At 37.7% G+C, this 20,540-nt stretch overlaps 2 protein-coding genes across 3 annotated transcripts; one reads left to right on the top strand and one right to left on the bottom strand.

The window, feature by feature from the left end:
* Positions 1-2,993: 2,993 nt before the first annotated feature.
* Positions 2,994-6,760, bottom strand: LOC135461374 (gamma-secretase subunit PEN-2-like). Of its 2 annotated transcripts, none has more exons than XM_064738423.1 (4): positions 6,742-6,760; positions 4,540-4,626; positions 4,175-4,279; positions 2,994-3,328 (listed from the first exon to the last, which is right to left on the bottom strand). In XM_064738423.1, exons 2-4 carry the CDS (start codon positions 4,598-4,600, stop codon positions 3,189-3,191), a joined length of 306 nt encoding a protein of 101 aa, XP_064594493.1. In that variant the 5' UTR covers positions 4,601-4,626; positions 6,742-6,760; the 3' UTR covers positions 2,994-3,188. The 2 variants fall into 2 exon arrangements, with proteins under 2 accessions (XP_064594493.1, XP_064594492.1); XM_064738422.1 differs by lacking the exon at positions 6,742-6,760 and adding an exon at positions 6,679-6,728.
* An 82-nt stretch (positions 6,761-6,842) lies between these two features.
* LOC135471905 (splicing factor U2AF 35 kDa subunit-like) lies at positions 6,843-16,051 on the top strand. The gene is made up of 8 exons (XM_064751334.1): positions 6,843-6,934; positions 8,360-8,447; positions 8,837-8,903; positions 11,280-11,353; positions 12,894-12,965; positions 13,955-14,088; positions 14,851-14,967; positions 15,471-16,051. Exons 1-8 carry the CDS (start codon positions 6,891-6,893, stop codon positions 15,619-15,621), a joined length of 747 nt encoding a protein of 248 aa, XP_064607404.1. The 5' UTR covers positions 6,843-6,890; the 3' UTR covers positions 15,622-16,051.
* Positions 16,052-20,540: the final 4,489 nt, after the last annotated feature.

Genomic DNA, 20,540 nt, shown 5'->3' with positions numbered 1-20,540 from the left:
AACCATGTCTACCAAACTTACACCACAAGCACACTCAGGTATTGGGAACATCCCTATTGATTTTCTGTGACCTTCGTCAATTTGCTTTAGTCACTGGGGTCATTTGAGTGGTGACAGGCTTATAAAGACGATGTCTCTTGAGCTCGAAAGTTCTCCCCTGTTAGGGGGAACACCTGCAACCGCTTCATCAATGAAAACACATACCGAATAATTTGCGAGGTAAGAGACATTTTCAAATTAACACCTTCATCCCAGTGCATGTGTTATGTGGCGTCATCAGGGGACACTGCATTCCAGACTGTTTTCTGTTCGCACACGTGAGAAGCGCTTTTACACCGCTGAGAGATACCCCCGTTTAAAAGCCTTAATTCCAAACAGTTTTTCAACAACCATGAGTGAGTCGTTGAGAGTGGCAGCCAACACATGCAGCTTCGAAAGGTGTTAATCTTATGACATTATTGATCGAAAAGGGGCAGCGAATTTGACATTTGTACGAACCCTCACGTCTAGAAATGCCCAACGGTCACAGTGTCAGTAATGTTCAACGCACTTTGACACTGAAATACATATGATAAACTAAGACGTGCAGCCAGATCATTATTTGATTTAATCTTAGCACGATATTTTACAAACTTTGTGACTGTAATAGAATTGCCACAACTCGATAATCATAATCGCCACAATTTGATAATCATACAGAACAGCATACATATATACTCAAGTGTATTTACATGTTAATATACAAAATTGTAAAGAGCCTTTCACCAATCTGGTCGCTGTGAGTCCAGCTCATGCTGGCTTCCTCTCCCACCCGAAGTCTCCCAGCAATCTGTGAACGGTCGTGGGTTTCCCCCCGGGCTCTGCCCGGTTTTCTCCCACCATAATGCTGGCCGCCGTCGTATATGTGCAATATTCTTGATTATTTAAGGTGTTTGATGAAACAAAAGATATGTACCAATTAACCATTATTAATCTAACTAGTAATCAAAAAGAAAACTTTCCTCCCACCATAATGCTTGCATAAGTGGAATATTCTTGAGTGCGGCGTAAAACACCAGTCAAAAAAAGAAAGAAGGCAAGCAATCGTAAAATGTACAAAACTTAAGGACATATGGGACTGGTTTTCCATCTCTTTATGAGGTTCCACACGAAGTACACAAACCGTACTATGATATCTCTGCTTGGGATTTCTCAACTCTATACTACTATTCCTCATACAGATTTAATAGATAAAGTTTCATCACTAATTGCATCGGTGCAGAATAAAACTGGTCACCGCTACATTAACATCAAGATCAACAAAGCCTTCTTCAGTTCCGCCACAGATGCTTGAATTTGTCATAAATAAGATCTATGTGAAATTCCGGGAAACCATATACAATGTATAGCTATATAGCCCCCCCCCCCTCCATTTTGGCTGACCGATACCTACTGTATGAATACGACTATATGCAGAAACAATTAAGGAGTAATTCTCACAAGGTCCTATCTCTATCATTCACTAAAAGGTATATTGATAATCTTCTAGCTTTATAAACAATCCAATAAACAATAATCAATAACAAAGGCTGTGAAAGATATTTACCCACCTATGCTAAATTTAGACTCAGACTCCAGATGGTACATTTTATCTGGACCTACATTTGTACAAAGGCCAAAACAGCTTCCTTTCTCGCAGACTTTACAACAAGAGGGATAGTTTCAGTTTTGACATTGTAAATTATCCTGACTTGGACAGCAATATACCGAGGGGTCCTGCATATGCGTGTAGGTATCTCGCCATGTAGCTATTGTTAGATCCTGTATGTTGTGCGACGATTCCAGTGAACGTCACAAGATATCACTCGAAAAACTAGTCTGTCAACTTTATTCCACCATATACCTTTACTTAAAGTTTCTGAAGTCTTGCAGTGAGTATAATTCCCTTGTAAGTAAATATGGACGGAGCGTCCAGAATCTTTGGCGTTCTGCTCAACCCGGGGGTAGGGGCTGTATATTCATCGTGCTGAATTAGATTGCCACGTTGGATATATGAACAGTTGCAATCAACACGCAAGAGAGATACATATTTTATTTACGACAACTTTTTCACTAGCATAGTACACAATCTGAACGCTGATTGTGCTGATTCGTTCATTCGCCTAGAATATATACCTTCCGTCTTTCATACATCATCATGAACGGGTTGTGTGAGCCACGGTCCAATTGTGCTAAAACTTGTACAGGCTCATTTTGTGTATCCCCTGATGAATTGCGAGAGCCATCCACATCCATGAATAAGTTTTGCAAATTTCACGCGTTCCAGGATTCTGATTGATCTTACTGCTTCAAATATTGTCCAACTGTCCAAAAAATGTGTGCAAGTTCATTTTGTGACACGTCATGTGTCTGAGCAATTGGATGGCGAAAGTATCTCGACTGTTATGCCACGACTTGTCTGATCTCTTGAAAAATATTTCTACTCAGAAAATTTTATCAAAATAAATGTTAACGACATGTAACTAAAAGAAAACAAACAAATTATATTCAACATCTGGTGACAAGAATACTTCACCACCATACACAGCTAGATGCATCCAGCACTTGGTCACTTTCTGGGAGAACAGATTACGTGTATGACAATAAATACCTCCACAATAAAAGATGACCCTTATTTGTGGGACCGATATTAATAGTGCTGAAAGTAGAATATTACATTTTTCCCCATCTTTTTAGAAAAGTAAAGACATGACTACGTTGTTTATTAGATAGTCTAATTATATGAGAAAAAGTAACTGAATATTCCAGCCAAAATTACATGTATATTGGCTAAAACGAGCAGGCCAGGTGTTCCCAAAATTAGAATAAATACGGTATATGACGTCGGCCAGCATTACGGTGGGCGGAAACTGTGGAAACCCACAACGAAAGACAAATCTTACTCCAGGCTACAATCACTTACCGGTCAATAAATGGAAATGCATCAAGCTAATCCACCAACAAATAAACCCAGAAAATTTTGAACTTGTATTTAATATTATTTACAATGTTCATGATTACAATGTTGAGATGATGTGAGTTATACAAAGCCAGGACATATATACAAGCAACTCATGTTCAAAATAAAGCATTCGACTGTGAGAAAATGAATTAATGTACACTTTAAATACAAATAATAATAATAGCTATGTCTTTGGTTGTGGGTTATGTCAAGGAATACCCCTGGGTATGATAAATGATAAATAGTCGGCCGTGGCACCCCACTCCGCTCTGTAGATCTGAAATATCACCACCCACGTAGTGATCGCTGCCACCCAAAACACCGTCCCGATAATTGATCGCACAACATCTGAAAACCAAACAATACAATCATACAGTGGACGGGCATGATTGTGTACATGGTTTACAAGGGAGGTGTCATTTCTGTATGACTCATCATTTCAGGGGAGAGAACCAGTCTACATTTGGACATGAGCTAGAGTCATCTCCCTTATATTATAGTTTGCAAAGCATTAGGCGCAATGGTTGCTTCGGAGTTTACGTATGATTATCTACTAAATAAAGCACTTTATACCAAGATTATACAAGACTGCAAACCACTTATCAAAACTGGGCAAAATTAAAATACAATCACTATTACAGAACGATTACAGTTGCTTACTTTTTTAATCATTTTTTTTTATAGGCCTAGTTCCTCGCTCAAGATACTCGAGACATGCTCAAGATATACTCAAGAAATTTTGAACTAAATATGTGTTTCTGTGTGGAGCAAATCGGAGTTGTCGGGGAAAACCACTAACCTCTGGCATGTGAGTGATAAACGTTTACATGAATGACACACAGATATTTGAACCATATTTGCAGATGAAATGGTCTTTAATGAAAGAAAAACTGTACACAGATCCCCAAAAGTGAAATTAACTAATTTTGTCACCAAGGCCTTACCCTGGGAGTCACCTAGCCCTATATGTCACGTCACAGTACTGGAATTAACTTTGTCACATTTAAATTTGTGAAGCAAACTGCATAATTCAGCTGATTTGTTCACACCTACACACTAATAATAATGTGGATCGGTGAAATACATGTATAACAAAACAGTACTGCAAACCAAAAACACACTGTACAGTGTGTGCATCTTCAACCCTCTCCATAATATAAGTAACATGTAGAAACAAAATGATTCAAGACTCACAAGTGCGTATCTGTTTTTGTTGCTCGTATTCTGGTCGTCGAAAGGCCTCGCAGAAAAACCAGACAGAATTGACAAACCACAGGAAAGGTAACAGGGCAAAGCCACCTGAAAAATACATCACAGTTAAAGTTTATCCATATATAGCGGAGTATTATACTATTATTTTCTTTTTTAAGTTTAATTCTATTTTGCACTATATTTTCGCTTACTTTACCCATGATTACAATTATGACTGCAGAAAATCAAGCCAAACTTACACTACATACTGGTGAGACTCCCACCCCTCCCCTTAAATAAACATGTAATAGAAAAATCACATTCTACATTTTTTAGAATGATACAGTTTTAAACAATGATTTAGTTACCTAGGTAATATTTTCGGCACAAAGACAGCTTGTCCTCATTTTTCATCTTTTTCAAATCCATCCTTGCTAACTGGTGTGTGATTTCTCCTAAAAACAAATGATAAAAATAACTGAAAATTTGAAACAGAAGTTCACAGATATCATCCACTTTATGATTAACATTTATTTTAACACATACAGGTAATCTGTAAACCAAAGAATCCCTTTCCATGCATACTCATGTGAGCATTTCTATTTATTCGATTGGTGTTTTACGCCGTCAAGAAGTGTACGAAAAAAACAAGAATCACATATACTGTAGTGGCTTCTACACAGTATAAACCTGCTGTGTCCTTCAAAATGATCATTCTCAAAAAAAATTAACTGAGCAAAATTCAGAAAGAATCAATGAAATATTATCTTCAGGCATTAATTTTTAATTGATTGTTTTTCATCCTGAAAGTTATTTCCTGTTTAACAACGCATTCCTTAATAAAGTTCTCTCCTTCCTATTTAAAATCAATGTAATTTTGTCAACCAACAATCTTGTCTTAGTTCCTATGTTTTTCAAAAAAAATTAAATAAGGACTCTACAAGAAAGACATCATATCACTGGTGTGATATGATGGTGAAGTTCCTGCATAGTCTATACCATATTCTATTCCATCTACTGTGTCATATCATAGGATAACACCGAAGCTGTGACTAGAGGATTCACTCATCTATGTGCTGGCATTTTGATGGCTTCTGTTCACAGGGTGAGACATGCAGGATGCCACAAAGTACAGATGAATGCTAGCCTAAGTTCAGATGAATGCTAGCCTAAGTTCAGATGAATGCTAGCCTAAGTTCATATGAATGCTAGCCTAAGTTCAGATGAATGCTAGCCTAAGTTCAGATGAATGTTAGCCTAAGTTCAGATGAATGCTAGCCTAAGTTCAGATGAATGCTAGCGTAAGACAATGCTTTATTTCTAAAACTGGTAAAGCTTTGATTCCGACCTTGTTCCGTAATATACATTAAATATACAGGTACTGATACAGTACTATGACTGGTCCTGCTGGGTCAATATGAGGGCCTGTGAGTAGCCTTGGAGTATGTTGTTGGTGGTTTGAAGATGAAAAGAAGCTCATCATCTATATGCTTGATACATCTATACTTGATTTGTGAGAATATTTCTGTAATATGATGGGGGCCAGTGTCATTGCTGGAGATAGCCACAACTGCTCCAACAATTACTAAACTCATATTATGTGCCATCGCCATAAATGTTATTTGATTCAAAGCTGGAAGTTAGTTCCCACACCATTTAGTTTAGCTTGGGCATATATCTGTTGTTACAACTGCTCTCCCTGTAAAACAGAAACACTACATAAACCTGAAAAAAAACTACACTGGCCACCACGTTGTCATATTCGTAAATCACATATCACCACATTACATTAGACTTTGTTGCTTTTGCCACCATGGGTAGTTGTTGGTGCATCCTTCGTCATGAATGGAAGTTGATTTGGAAGGAGATATTTCGGCACTAGTGATTTATAGTGATGATATGGGGGAATTATTATTAGGAAGCATGCTTTACTAGTGCTTCTGCCTCACGTGGAGCGAAGTTGTAGCAAAATCCAGGATAAAATTAATAGGTGTGGGGACGAACTTCCAGCTTTGAACTGAATATCAATTATGACAATGGTACGTAGGTTAGTTCAGTAACCCTCGGACGAGTTGTGGCTTGAGTGGCCAAACCTGGGGTACTGGGATTAAACCAACGACTTTTAGCGAGTAATCGATCAACTTTCCCACATATGATGCACACACTTGCCGTGTAGTGAGCTCAGCGGTTATCTGTATATCGTATTAGTGGCAGGCAAGTGATCTACAACGAACTTTATGTACGATCACACAAATAGTTTTACCGATTGATTATCATCAAAAACTAGACCAAGACCGCAAAGGAGCACTTTAGAGAATTTTAAAGTTGAAGTTGATGTCACCTGGTCACGTGAGTCAGTAACAAAAGGATCAACATGTCACAACCGAAGCACTATCATTAGTGTTACAACTTTGTCATGTAACCTCTGTACATCTTTTGTTACCACAGCCTTAAGCCTACATCAGTTTAAATAGATCAACACGCAGCCTTTCAGTTTAATCACTCACCTGGTTATGTAACGATCACAATAAAACGAATCAAAGAAAAAATGCTTATTGCAGTTTACTCACCCTTTCCAGAGTAAGTGCGACTTCCGTATGTGTGCGACGTCATCAATACACGTGAAGGATATTGAGTTGTCCCCGAGAGTTGTTTCCCATTGCTGGCTTTAGTTCGGACTTTTCACCGCTAGGCGAATCGTCTCGTGTACGAAGGGAAAATGGCCGAGTACTTGGCTTCAATTTTTGGCACAGAAAAGGATAAGTGAGTTTATTGCGTATTGTGCGTGGAATATATACTTTAAATAAATCAAGATATAACATGAGAATAATTAATTCTTCGTTTATTAAATTAACAGAGATAAAGAGGCGAAATAATGATCACCACTCCAAAAAAATGATGCCATGATGATGTGAACGACCACATGCTTTGATACAATCCAGGTTCCTTTGTCAGTTTGCAATATATTTCAGTATGGAAGTCATCTATAAATAAGTATAAGTGACATGTTTCTCTCTTGGACTGGAGACACTACTTTTGATGTGTCTCTTGAAATTCTATTTATAATATTTGTTGTGTTTGTAGTGCTGTACTTAGACATTTGGTCGTCCACAAGTGAATAAGCAAAATTGAAATTTCGGTGTGATGATTGACTAGATTGTGTACAGTTTCTCGCAAAGATACTTGCGGGATTAGGCACATACTCATTTAGACCTATGTTGGGGGAAGTTCTTCTGGTGTCTTTAGAGCCATAAAATAGACCTGGACATTTAAAGAAGGTATATCTAAGCCAGATGATATGAATGATGCCTTATTTGGACAAATACAGAACAAGAATAAAACAGATATTGTGCTGTGAGCAACATAATGTATTGACAGTGCCTTTATTTCAGACATAAGCAGTCTTAAGTAGTTATACATATAGAAAAAATAGATCAGAGAAGTGAACAACTTCTAATGTACTGTAGCTATGGAAAGTCGTGAAGTGGCAAACCCACCTTCTCTAATGTCTTCTGTAGACTGTGTAGTTTCATTGGATAAATAACCAAAACTGGCTTTGGACAGGACATTTTTGTATTTTGCTGTTCTGACTGCTTATGAGGCTGGGGTGACAAGAAATGGATAACAACAATTGAGGCAGTACTCACGGCATTACTTACCTGTTAAACAAAAATAAATAAATACCTGATGTCCCTTTTACAGCTCAGTACACCAAAGAGATTCTCCAAAACTTGAATAACGCTTGTATGCAATCCAGGAAAATTATGACCCTAGCCTAGCATACCAATCATCTTTTTGTTATTTCCACATCCCACAAAGATGTCTTGAAGATGAACGGTCGGTCAAAATCAAAATGCAGTGGTCTTTTACCCATTTTATTTGGACTACCATCTTGCAGTTTGTCCATATATGATGATGTGAAGAAATAAAAATGATTTTGAAAAAATCGTTCGTCATGTTCAGGGCAGGTTCACTGTAGGATTTATTACAAAAGGTAGATCTATAAAAGCGAGTCTTTTTGAGTGCAACTTGCAAATATATGTAGATATTAAAGTAGATCAGATGTGGAACTGGAGTCTTATAAAACAGATCTACCCTGACTAATATCAAGGATACATTTGAACTTGTGTCAAACAGTTGTGATTTCATTTTTTGATTGTTATAAATTTATTCTTTTATATTTTTCAGAGTCAACTGCTCCTTCTATTTCAAGATCGGAGCATGTCGACATGGAGAAAGATGTTCACGATTACACAACAAACCCACATTTAGTCAGGTATAATATACTTGTGTTTTTGTTATCACACAGTTAATGCTGTCATTGAGAAATCAAGATGGGGAGTACACTGTAAGCACTTTCACTCCATTTAAACCCAAATTCTGGGAACAGAATGAAGGGCACTGAATTTAAGAAGCAATGTTTCCCTGTGATATCTCTGGTACAGCAAGTTAAGTAGAAGTTTCCCTGTATGGTACTTTTTTGGTGAAATCATCCTGGAGATGCTGGAGATCAACGGCACATAACATGTGTGAAATGCAAGGGAAGGGGTTCCATAGTGTGTATGTCAATGTATTGTATAGCATGGTTGTCACTTGGTCACCACCTGAGCATTATATACAGGTGGATTTGACGAGATGTAACTTGTTTTTGTTTTTCTTTGACAGACTGTGCTGTTACAGAACCTTTACCTGAACCCACAGAATGCAGCGCTAACAGCAGATGGTTCTCATAGTGAGTACCATTAAATATTCACATGGTCTTACCACAACAACATGTACTTGCACCACACTCATTGTTAAAGGCATAAATAAGTGTATTTAATTTGGAAGAAATCCTGATTAACAACCACATGAAATTATTCTCTACACACGAAGTAAGTATATTTTTTGTGCTTGAGTATTTAATACGTTAAAGTACATTAAACTGTAATGTATTCTTCCTCACTACTCTACCACTACTATGATGATGCTACAATATTAAACATATTTAGTGAAAATGTCAGAAAATCTAATATTCTTTGCTGAAATAATGTGTAAATGATTGGTCGTGTTCTACTAGAGTTTGTAAGTCATGTGTAATAAGACTGTTCTTCTCATTCACATGTTATGCTGTTTTTCTCTAAATGTTTATATAAATTCACCTTTGATCTGTGTATGACTTGTTATGTGGTAAATATGGGGTATTCGTGGTATTTTTGGTGTCAGTTTTTTTCCTGGTTGCACATCACTGCATTGTGATTTTTATTCTTTGTAGCACCTGCTTTTATATCTTCTTGTATATTTTTATTTTGAGCTGATGCAAATTTTGTTTCCCCAGGGTTGGCATTGTTTTTACTATTTTTCCATCGTCATTTTTCCTTCCTGTTGTCTGTTTGAGCCTGCTAATTGGATTTTCATGGTCTTCAGTGGTCTGTTTTAATTTGATTTCTTTTATTTTGTTGTAGATGTGTATGACTTTATCCACGTCAGAAAGAAAGCTTTGTCAGTCTCTGCTCAGATACCAGTGGAAATGAACAAAACAATAAGTTGTTATGGCTTGCTGCTAACTAGACATGAAAGAAAAAATGTTTTCGTATCAAAAAAAATTTCGGACCAAATTACCTTTAATACAAAAACCAAAGCTTTGTTTTGTCTTGAAAGTTTGGTGGATTACAAGTCAGAAAGAATGATTGTAATTTTCACCTGTATATGTATCTACATATGTCTATATTTTTCATTGCTCATTTTAAGATTTGTCAGCTACACCAAACACCCTTCACTTACAGTCTACACGCACTGTCATTTCTGAGCACACACATAGATGTTAATAGTTACTGTCCTTTATATCTAGTCATTTGCAATGAAAAACTAAATCATGTATGATTAGTAAGAAGGCCAGAAAGAACTTCTAGTATCATTGTTGTTATTTTCTAAGATAAAATTAAAATTCAGTTAATTGTGATTATCTGCAGTGGGAAATAAATGAACATTCATTGTCTGCTAGCTACAAACGTAACGTTGACAAATTTATTGATAAAATGTGCTTCTATGTTGTGATTTCAAAATTTGTGCTCTGTGTTTAGTGAAGTAAAATGTCTCCACTATTAAGACGTAGCTAGTAAGAGAACCTGTTGTGGAACTTTTTTTACATATTGTTAAGTAAATCAGCATCCAAATTGTGTACCGCAGTCCCAGGACACAAATCAAGGATGTTATTTGTGGTTCTCAAGGAATTGTAGTATACATTTAATGCTGACACCAATGTACCACATATTCCCTGCTTGGGTGAGATTCAGCATAGGCAAAAAAACTAGAAAAACTAGACTGAAGTAGAAATATCTTATATGATGAAAAATACTCTTAATACTTCTGTTTTTTCTTGTGTAACAAACAAATCTGTTGAATGAAGTCACTTACATTGGTATTTAGACACTCTTCATTTAAACAAACTCTCAAGGCTTATTTACCACAAAGGTGTTTTCTTCCAGTATCTATGGATGAGGTCGAAGCTCAACAAGATTTTGATGATTTTTTCGAAGAAGTATTTTGTGAATTAGAGGACAAGGTAATTAATCATGTTTCTTTTCAGCTCTATCAACCAGGCAAACATACGGGGTTTGAACAAGCAAAAAATGTACATGGTTTGCTAAATTACAAATTATAAGAATCTGCTTTGCTACACTGCTGAATCTCTAGTGGTCACTGGTAACTGGAAGGATCATGTATAAATGCGTGTATTAACCCCTGTATGTTTTGTCAGCCTCTTTGTATCCAGGTGCAATGTCATAAAGTCTTCAACAGAGTGTGAAACTTCGGCTTATGATTCATAGTATGCCAGATTGTTTCTGAAGACTTGTTGGCAAACCCCAATCCCCTAGCATTGGCATTCATTGTTGATATGTCTTCACACACCCATTGTGTGTAGTGCGGGAGTGGATGACATATTCCCTAACATTTCATCTTTGTTTTTCCTTTTTCCACTGTGCAACCGGGAGATGTTGTTATGTTTTGTTTGTAGTCAGCCAGGACAAAAGCAGGTATCCAAGAACTGTTAGCCAGAGTTACCTCCCCCTTTGACTGAGTTCTGTCCCCTGTGTAATTAGGGTTTTCATATATATTCACTTTGTAGTCCAAATGGATGACCTTGAACTGCAGCAGCACTATGATGACTTCTTTGAGGAAGTTTATGTTGAGATGGAAAAGGTAGGCTACAGCTACTTGGGCCAGTTCACTGTTCATTACCAAGTTGTTTTCTTCAGCTAGACAATTTCTGTGCTAACACTCACATGACCAACAACAGGTCACCAGTAGATGTGTGGTCATCGTGATACTGTTATGCTACACTCTGACTGGCAGCATGAGACTCACATTAACCCATTTGTGCTTGACCATTAATCCTAACATTGTAAGTCCCATGTGCCCATTAGCGCTCTTCCCCTGTGACTGATCAGACTGCAAGGTCTGAGACTTATATGATAGCATACTGGTGCACCCTGATGGTAACTTGACCCCACAAGTATGTCAGTGTTGATGAGCATGTTTTCAGTGTAAATCATTACTAGCATATTGCCTGTATCCAGATATTAGAGGGTATTTTCAGTTGATACTGCATAGTATTGTTCCTAACTACTGTAAACACACATTCACAGAAAAGTACAGATATATTTATTCACATTTTAAAGAAAGAAAAGTACAGGTAGGGTTATGAGCATGCTGTAGCATCATTGGGATATGGACATTTTCTTTTATGAGTCAACTGGAAATGCCAAGAGCATTTATAGAGCAAGAAATATGTATCTTAAGTCAGATTGAGAATTTGAATGATCAGTTGTAGTGAGGAATGAGCTGTCCGTGAAAAATGTTGGCTACATTCATAACCACCCGTCTGCTGTTCATGTTCCAATTATTATACATGTGGTTTGTTTATTTCTAATGTGATGTCCAAGCTGCTAAAGAAAGTAAACTGTGTGGTAGTCCATATGCAAGTGTAACTGAGAGAAAACTTCTATCCAAGTTTTCCTCCATACTTAATGATAATTTCATTGTGGAGAACAATACTTGTGCAAATTTTAATTTTAGTCCTGGCTTGATGAAGGGCATTCCCCTACATTACGATTACGTCCCGTGGAATGTCACTTAAGAGAAGATGCCTTCATGTACAGTAGTAGACCAGAGTGAATTTAATATTAGAAAGAAATGATGCTCAAGAGATCTCATGAAGGATGATGTTATTATAACATTCTTCCGGAACTCAGAGATGTTTCTTCCTTTTTTAAATTTTATCAGATCTTTGTGACTTCCTGTTAAATGGCTGTGAAATGTGTGAGTGAGTGAAACAAGACAAATTGTTTGTTTCTTGGCATATTGGTGTTTATTGGTGGTTGGAAGTTATCACTTATCAGGCATAATCTCTTTTCGCTTTCCTTTTTGTGACCATAAATAGTGTCTTAGCAACAATATGTAGCACAGTATTTTTAATAGTTCTTAGCATTAATGATTACATTAATGATGTAATGAGGTTTTATAAAGATTTATTCAGTAGCTAAACAAAAACATTCACTTCAGGATTACAAAAAGCAAACATGTAACATAAATTTTTGTAAGATCCGCTACGGCCATATACATCTTAAATCTTAAACAATCTGCTCAGATAACCTGTTGTTACTGATAGTTACTGATGCCCTTGAATAACGATGAAACTTTTTGATGTTTTTTTGTAATGTTTATGCACATAATGTTTCAGTATGGAGAGATTGAGGAGATGAATATCTGTGACAACCTAGGGGACCATTTAGTTGGAAACGTCTACGTCAGAGTGAGTATATGGAATGCCTGTTACTGTTTTCTGGTATACATCTGATGTTTGGGTCAACTGGAATGTATACATGTTAATCCATGTAAAACCATAGCCTTCTAATTTCATGTCTTAGAATGTAGAGCTGAAATAAGACATCAGTATTGGTTGTAGAACCAGTTTGTTTGCCTCTTTGTTGTATTAGAATAAAGATGTGTCTTAAGTAAAGGTGTAAGGATTTAACACTGTCATAGCGGTGTTTGTTGTGTAACCAGATACCGCTGGACCTTTTTTCGGAACTCGTCAAATCCCTCAAATGTGCTGCACATTCGAGGGATTTGACATTGCAGGGGTTGCCGTTCTTTTTGCCCTCCCTCCACAGAGGTCGCACATTTTAGACCAATCAACAACTTAGGCCATTGCAGTTGACCTAGGTATTTCAAAGCTGCTTATGTATGAAGTCATGTCTCATTGTTGCGTGACGTAGGAATGTAAAAGTTTTCTGCACATGTAATATCACGTCATACCGCTGAGCTCAGATTGAAATAAATGCTTCTTTTTCCACGTCATAGCGTCTGGGTGTAAACTATCAAAAATTTTAAAAGAGGAGCAATATCTATAAACTGTGCGAAATAATAGTTTTATATCCAAAGGAAATTCAGATAGTTCACTTTTATATAAATCATGAAAGCAAATCTAACAAGTAAACAAACTCAAGTTGGTCTATTTGTAGACGTAAACAGCCTGAAATCATATTGCTTGGGGAGGTAAATGTACCGGCGGGTGTTTTGCGTGACACATTCGATCTCCTCTCTGTTCAATATGTACATTTGCACACGGCCCGCAACTAGAATAAATACTTGGTAGAATAAATACCCTGTGACTTAAAATACCCTCTGAACCATTAACAGGTGGTCCAGTATTTGAGATAAGTTTTACATACAGTGTAGGTGTCAGCTAATTATAACAATTGAATGTTACTAAGCTGCATTTCCTCTCTCTTGCTACAGTTCCGTTATGAAGAGGACGCAGAGAAGGCTGTGAATGACCTGAACAATCGCTGGTTCAACGGGCGCCCAATCCACGCGGAGCTGTCTCCTGTCACAGACTTCAGAGAAGCTTGCTGCAGGCAGTATGAGATGGGGTAAGGTAGACCAGTGGCAAATCCTGTAGGACATACTATTCTTCTGAGTAACAAAAGTAGCGCTTTTTTTTTAATGGATTTACGTATACTTTTCTTGAAGCAGCAAATAAATCAAGGAATCTCTCCCTTAAATTGAAGTTTACTTGCCAAATCAAGTTACATTTTCATATGTAAAATGGCTTGTTTGTCCATGCCACGTGTCTCCTTAACTTTCCGTAGTCCATTTATCCACTTCAAAAGCTCTGGTTTGTTCCATTGGCATCCATCTGCCTGTACATCTTCACAATTTGGGGGGATTCTTATAATATTTTTTCTCTAGGCCAACCTTGTTTTGTCTCACAATGCCTGGCATTCATTGGTCAGTCGTGAAATGGAAGAGTCAATAATTTCCATAGATAACAGCATAAGCATGGGGTCTGTGAATTCAGATCAGCTATCCACTGTAACCTACTGTCATGTGGCATATAATCAGCCAGTCAGAATTTGCTTACGTTTTGAACTGCTGTGTGTAACGGGTCCCACTACCAGACTTACTAGTCATCTGGTAATGCCAGACCGTCAAGGTTTGTAGAGACTACACCTGTGCTGGAGGTACATGTTAGGGGAGGTAATGAAGAATTCTCTGAACCTTGGCTGATCATCAACGTTGAACACAAGCATGTAGTATACCTTGGCACCATATGATGTAGATTTTTGTGTTGGGAAACATAGGAATATCTTGAATACTCAAAAATGTCAAATGCTGACAATGTCTGGTTGTAGAGAGTGTACCAGAGGTGGTTTCTGTAACTTCATGCACTTGAAGCCGATATCGCGTGAGCTGAGGCGTGAACTGTATGGTCGTACCAGGAAGAGGGGAGGAGGAGGGGGAGGAAGAAGGTTCGTACTGATTTTATTACATCAAATTACCCATATTTTTTTTAATGAACAGACTAGCTGTTGGTGGTTTGTTTGCTGAGATGTGCCAGGTATACCTGGTGATGTGATTTTCTCTGGTGTCTGTTGTGTTTTTTCCTCATAAACCTGATTATCGAGTACAAAGTGAAATGTTCTTGAATATGGAGTAATAAAAAAAAACAACAAAATAGGCACATTTTCATAAGTTTTGAGCCACATTTGTGTAGCTCTGTCATTTATTCTCTCTGTTGGTTAAATTTCTTGTGTCTTTTAATATGAGCCTTCTGTCTTTTAGCATGGGGTATTCTCTTAACAAGGGCCTCAGTGCAAGCTGAGATGAAACCCAATACGAGAGATGTTCCAGCTTTTGTGAATTTTTACTTTGGTAAAAGTGAACAATGTTTGTTATTTGTAAACAAGATGCCGCATTATTAACTGCATTTTGAAATTAGGGAAATTCCTAATTTGTATTTTCTTGTCCTCAGATCTCGCTCCAAGTCCCCTGTAGGATCCCGCCGAAGCCGCAGCAGGAGTCGTGAACGCCCACGCAAGAGGTCCAGGAGCCGAGAACGTCAAGGACGTGACCGGCGCAGATCACGCTCGCGTGAGAGGGAGAGCAGATCGGGCAGGTTTTAGAGGAAACCGACTGGAATTATTCTTCTCTTCTCATTGTTTTCATTCACACATCATTTTCTGAGGGATTTTCTTCCTTGTATCATTAGTATGTCTAAAATTTGTTCAGATGAAATTAGATGAACCTCTTCCTGCAGAAATTTCACTTAATCTCTGCAAAATGTCTGCTGTTTTATTAAAAGAAAAATGTTGGTTTCAGAGATCACACTTGGTATCCATATTTTAAGACTTTGTTAACCTAAGTTAATAAACTTATCCTTAAAATTACATGTTGCCTTGATCAGTATGTGGTTGACTTCAATTTGATTCTGTTATTACATGTCTTTGGGGCCATTTTAAGTGAACCCGCCACTCAGAGTAGAGATGTTATTAAATAGACTTATCATTAATATTTTGATAGTATTGGTCTCTGAATAAAATCATTTTATCATAACATCAACATTTTGTTGTTTCTTGATGTGACTTTTATATATGTCGCATTCGCTGAACTTTTCATTAACATTTTTGTGTTGCACATCCAGCAAATAAATAGTCCAGTAATCTTCTTTACAATAAGATGTATGATTCCAAACTGCACACACGCAAGGTCCAGGCTCAATCCTGGTTTTTTGGACATGGAACTTCGATTCCCTCACCCAGTTGTTCTTAGGTGAAGTCTCTATGTAAGGTCTGTGTGTCAAATGTGAAAATGTTCGTGAGCATACCTGGCAGAATCTCCCGAATGTGTGGCCGAGGGGCTAGCACGCCAGCAGGGCACAATGACCCGGGAGCCTCCCACTAATGCGGTCGCTGTGAATTCAAGTCCAGCTCATACTGACTTCCTCTCCAGGTGTACCTGGAAAAGTCTGGCGACAACCTGCAGATGGTTGTGAGTTTCTCCGGGCTCTGCCTGGTTTATGCTGACTGTTTGAACACAATGCTGGTGTAGTATCCAGTCCTGACGAGCAGCATTGTTGCCAGTTTGAGGTAAAACACAGACGAAGCAGGCAGAAGAATTGACCAGATATGTGCATGATAGATTATGCTTGTGCAACTCGGTAAGTTAAGTCCCTGGTTCCTCAACACCGGAAAGACCTGGTCTTTTGAGTCCATGTCAGTGTATTATGCCGTGTGGGGATTGTGGCTTACGACTGTCATGCGGTGTAGACGTAACACCGTACCTCATAATCATCCAATATGAAAATAAGTTACTGGAAATCAGTCTTCAATATTTGGGCATCGTCTTAAAGCTATGAAAAACATGCTTTTCAAACGGTGACGATATACAACCGTTTTTCTTGACTTCATACCAAAGGTTGTGTGAGATGGGCATAATAGCACATACAGTAGGGCTGGACGAACTTACACAAGGTTTAGTATAAAGTAACAAATTGGCTAGTATTACAGAAGTTAACAAATGGTTTTATATGCACGCATCTTCCACAACCGGATAAAGTTCTGGGCTTCCCACCGGCATTATCAAGTGCTTCATTCTTCTGGAATGAAGACGACGCGGGAGAAGTACCGTTGTCCGGATTATTGATCTTCAGGACTTAATCTCTGGTTAATTCTCGAACACCGAGGAGCGGGCATGTCTCTTGTAACTGTTACACAACAAAAACTGATATACATGTTAAAATAAAAACGGCCATCTGATTATTTTAGAAGACATGTCACATGTTTTCTATTAAACACCAATGTTTTGGAGAAGACGTAAATGATTTACTGAAAACGTCAATGTTATAAAAAGGATGCCAGCCTCTGTTCTAACAACAACGTATGCTTGTATAGTCCCACCATATACACTTAGCGCGTTTGTGGGCGAGATGTCAGCGTTCAAATAAAAGCAAGGCGTATGCACATTGATGGATGTGTTTTTATAAATACCTGTCATTCGCTGTTACTATTTGCAGTGTATGCACTTGCGTTTCCACCGATACGGAATTCGAGATGCTATCTCACTGCTTCGTGGGGCCTTGGTGATAATAAAGAGAGGACGATGCCCGTCGCGTCAAAGTGACAAATTCTTACGTATGGCATTGAGCAGTGATGGGTCTTCAAATGAAATGTAACTCCACTGTAATAGGAATCAAAACAATGCTACATATTTTTCCCACAGGCATTATCAAGTGCCTGTCTCTTCTGCAGGAAATATCATGCCGCGGTTATGTCGGCGGGAGAGTATCACACTCCAGATTGTTGTTCTTTTGGAGCTAATCCGTTGGGATAATTCTCACTCACCGATAATCGGGTAACGAACACAGCATGCTTTATAAATGAATCTTCTATCTGCATGAGAAAAAAGTCAGGCCTAAAACTAATAGGTTAATTCATATCCATTGCCAGTGATAAATATGGTAATGTTACATCAGTTTTGTACAATACACGTACGTAGGTAAAGCAGAATTAGTCAATGAGTCATGGTATACACCTCCTACATAAAACATAAACAAACATTACTGAAGTCTATGTTTCTCTTTCCGTTCATAAATTTCTTTGTGACCTGTATTCAAGGCACCATTTGATATAATGGGAGAACAAAATATATCTTTCCAAACATTATGGAGACGTATATATGCAGGCTCCTAATGTATGGGTCAGATGTTTAGGCCAATGAGTCATTTTTTTCCAATCTGAATTCTTCTGAAGGTGAGGTAACGTAACTTGTAAGCATATTTGAATATATACATGTACTCAAAGAATAACATTTTAAATGTGAGATCTGAATGTATAGTAAACTGCTAGAAATTAAGTCTGTATCAGTGGAAATGAGCATTTTTGTCGAGTAAGGTTTAAAAGGGACAACGTAATTTGAATTTTGTAGCGCATCTATACTGCTCCAAATGATATATTATAGATTTGTTCAAGTGTGTTTATACACAAACGAAATTATATATGATGAACTTGACTGTTTCATATTCTAACCAATAATATGTTGTTCTGGTGGCGTTATAGTGCATGCTGATAACTATCAGTGTGTGTTATTGTTTAACCAAGGCTGTGCTTTGAAGTTTGAAAGGAATAATGTTCTTAATTTTTACTATTACTGGATATATTACTGATGTACATCATTACTTTGAGGGAACCTGGCCCTGCATGGCCAAGTGTTAGAATGTTTGTCTCATTCCATAGAAGGAGGCCTCCGTGACTCAATTGGTTAGCGCGCTAGCGCAGTGTAACGACCCTGGAGCCTCTCATCAATGCAGTTGCTGTGAGTTCGAGTACAGCTCATGGTGGCTTCCTCTCCGGCCGTACGAGGGAAGGTCTGCCAGCAGGTGGCGGGGCTGCCCGGTTTCCCTCACCATAATGCTGTCCGCCGTCGTATAAGTGAAATATTCTTGAGTATGGCTTAAAACATCAATCAAATAAATAAATAAATAAATCCCTAGGATATCAGTAGGTGTTGGTTTAATCGCCAAACATGTACAGGTAATTATTCATTAGAAATTACACTTCACCAATAAATATAGTTTACGTCATCTGTACATCATATACAATTATATGTGGGAAAGTTCGTCAGCTATACTTGCCAGAGGTTCGCGAATTTCTGATTCTGTTAATCGCTTCCTTTTTCTAACAGAGTTTTCTATTTCCTAATAGTTTTCTGTTAAGAAATCGTTTTTGTATGTGCATGCTGTGACAATGATATACGGACAGAGGTACCTATATACGCCCAATAGTTGCCTTTTGTCGCTTTTTATTTTAAACTTATTAACATGTGGTCAAAGGTCACATAAATTTTACTGGACTATACAAAGTAAGAGTTCATCCCATTAGACATATACCCGCAGTGACATAAGCTGACCGCCTACATATGACCATGTGCTATATTGAGGTTAATCCATGGAAGAAACGCCCGAGGGTTTCCGATGTCATCGGGACAAGATCAGGCTGTCAGTGTCAACATAACATCGAACAAAGGAAAAGATCGTCCTTCTTTCAGGATAAAGGAGGAGATGAGTTGGCTCCAATACAAACGTGAAATACAGGATACATTTGCCTTTAAGCGGAACAAAACGCTTTTAGTGTCATTGCAGACCGACCGCGGGGACCATATTCTGTAGGACATTAATACTCTTTAATCGATTTTGGTTCAGAAATTATCGATTATATCCATGCGAATTAACATTATACAATGTAATTTTGATTCAGGATTTAACTATAAATATTATTGCTTTGTGTTAAATATTCAGCTAGTTGAATTATAAGGGTTAGTGTTTTTATTCAGTTTCGAATTTGTCTTCGTAAATCTACCTGTACACAATCTTCTCACATATAGTTAAGAAAAGAGACAAAGACGTTGATGTATTAAAGAATCCAACGATGGCCTCTATAGAACAATGACGGTATGACGTATAAATAAATCGTAAATATTTGTCCAATTTAAAACGGTGCCAAGTCCTGAACACTTTGATTAGGGCTTCTATCTCCTTTACAACTTCACATTTAATTCAACTGTTATGAGCACACTGTCACTTAAATCGATATTTTAGCACTATGTGCTGTTTTCAAAGTCTTGTGATCCAGAATAATAACAAACGTTGAATACCATGAGTCAAGTATCTCTCAGGGGGGTCTATTACCTTAAGAAAGACAGACCATACCTGTAATTAAGGGTAATCCTCCCAGGTGTGGGCGAGAGCGTGAGAGCAAACATTTAAATTCACACTAACCATCACACTAAAAGCTGTTTGCTGTATTGTTTACTTTAACGTTTTCTCTCATAGAGTGTTAGCTAAACACGGACGTGGTTGATTACCTTGAAAATTGTTCATCTATTTTACACACATTTAAAGGTGATGATTGTTACCAGTGTATACGTAATGAGCTTTAAAAAGCCGCGAAAAATACACAGACTCATAAAGCCACACTTAATCTTAAATAATCACTGTTTGTTTAACTAAAAGAGCATTTGATTTGAGCCATTCAGATGCAGCCCATCT

Source organism: Liolophura sinensis, chromosome 1 (genome assembly GCF_032854445.1).
Source record: "Liolophura sinensis isolate JHLJ2023 chromosome 1, CUHK_Ljap_v2, whole genome shotgun sequence".
Taxonomy (NCBI): domain Eukaryota; kingdom Metazoa; phylum Mollusca; class Polyplacophora; order Chitonida; family Chitonidae; genus Liolophura; species Liolophura sinensis.
Note: the sequence above shows the minus strand (reverse complement) of the source record. Positions and strands in the feature narration are given on the sequence as shown.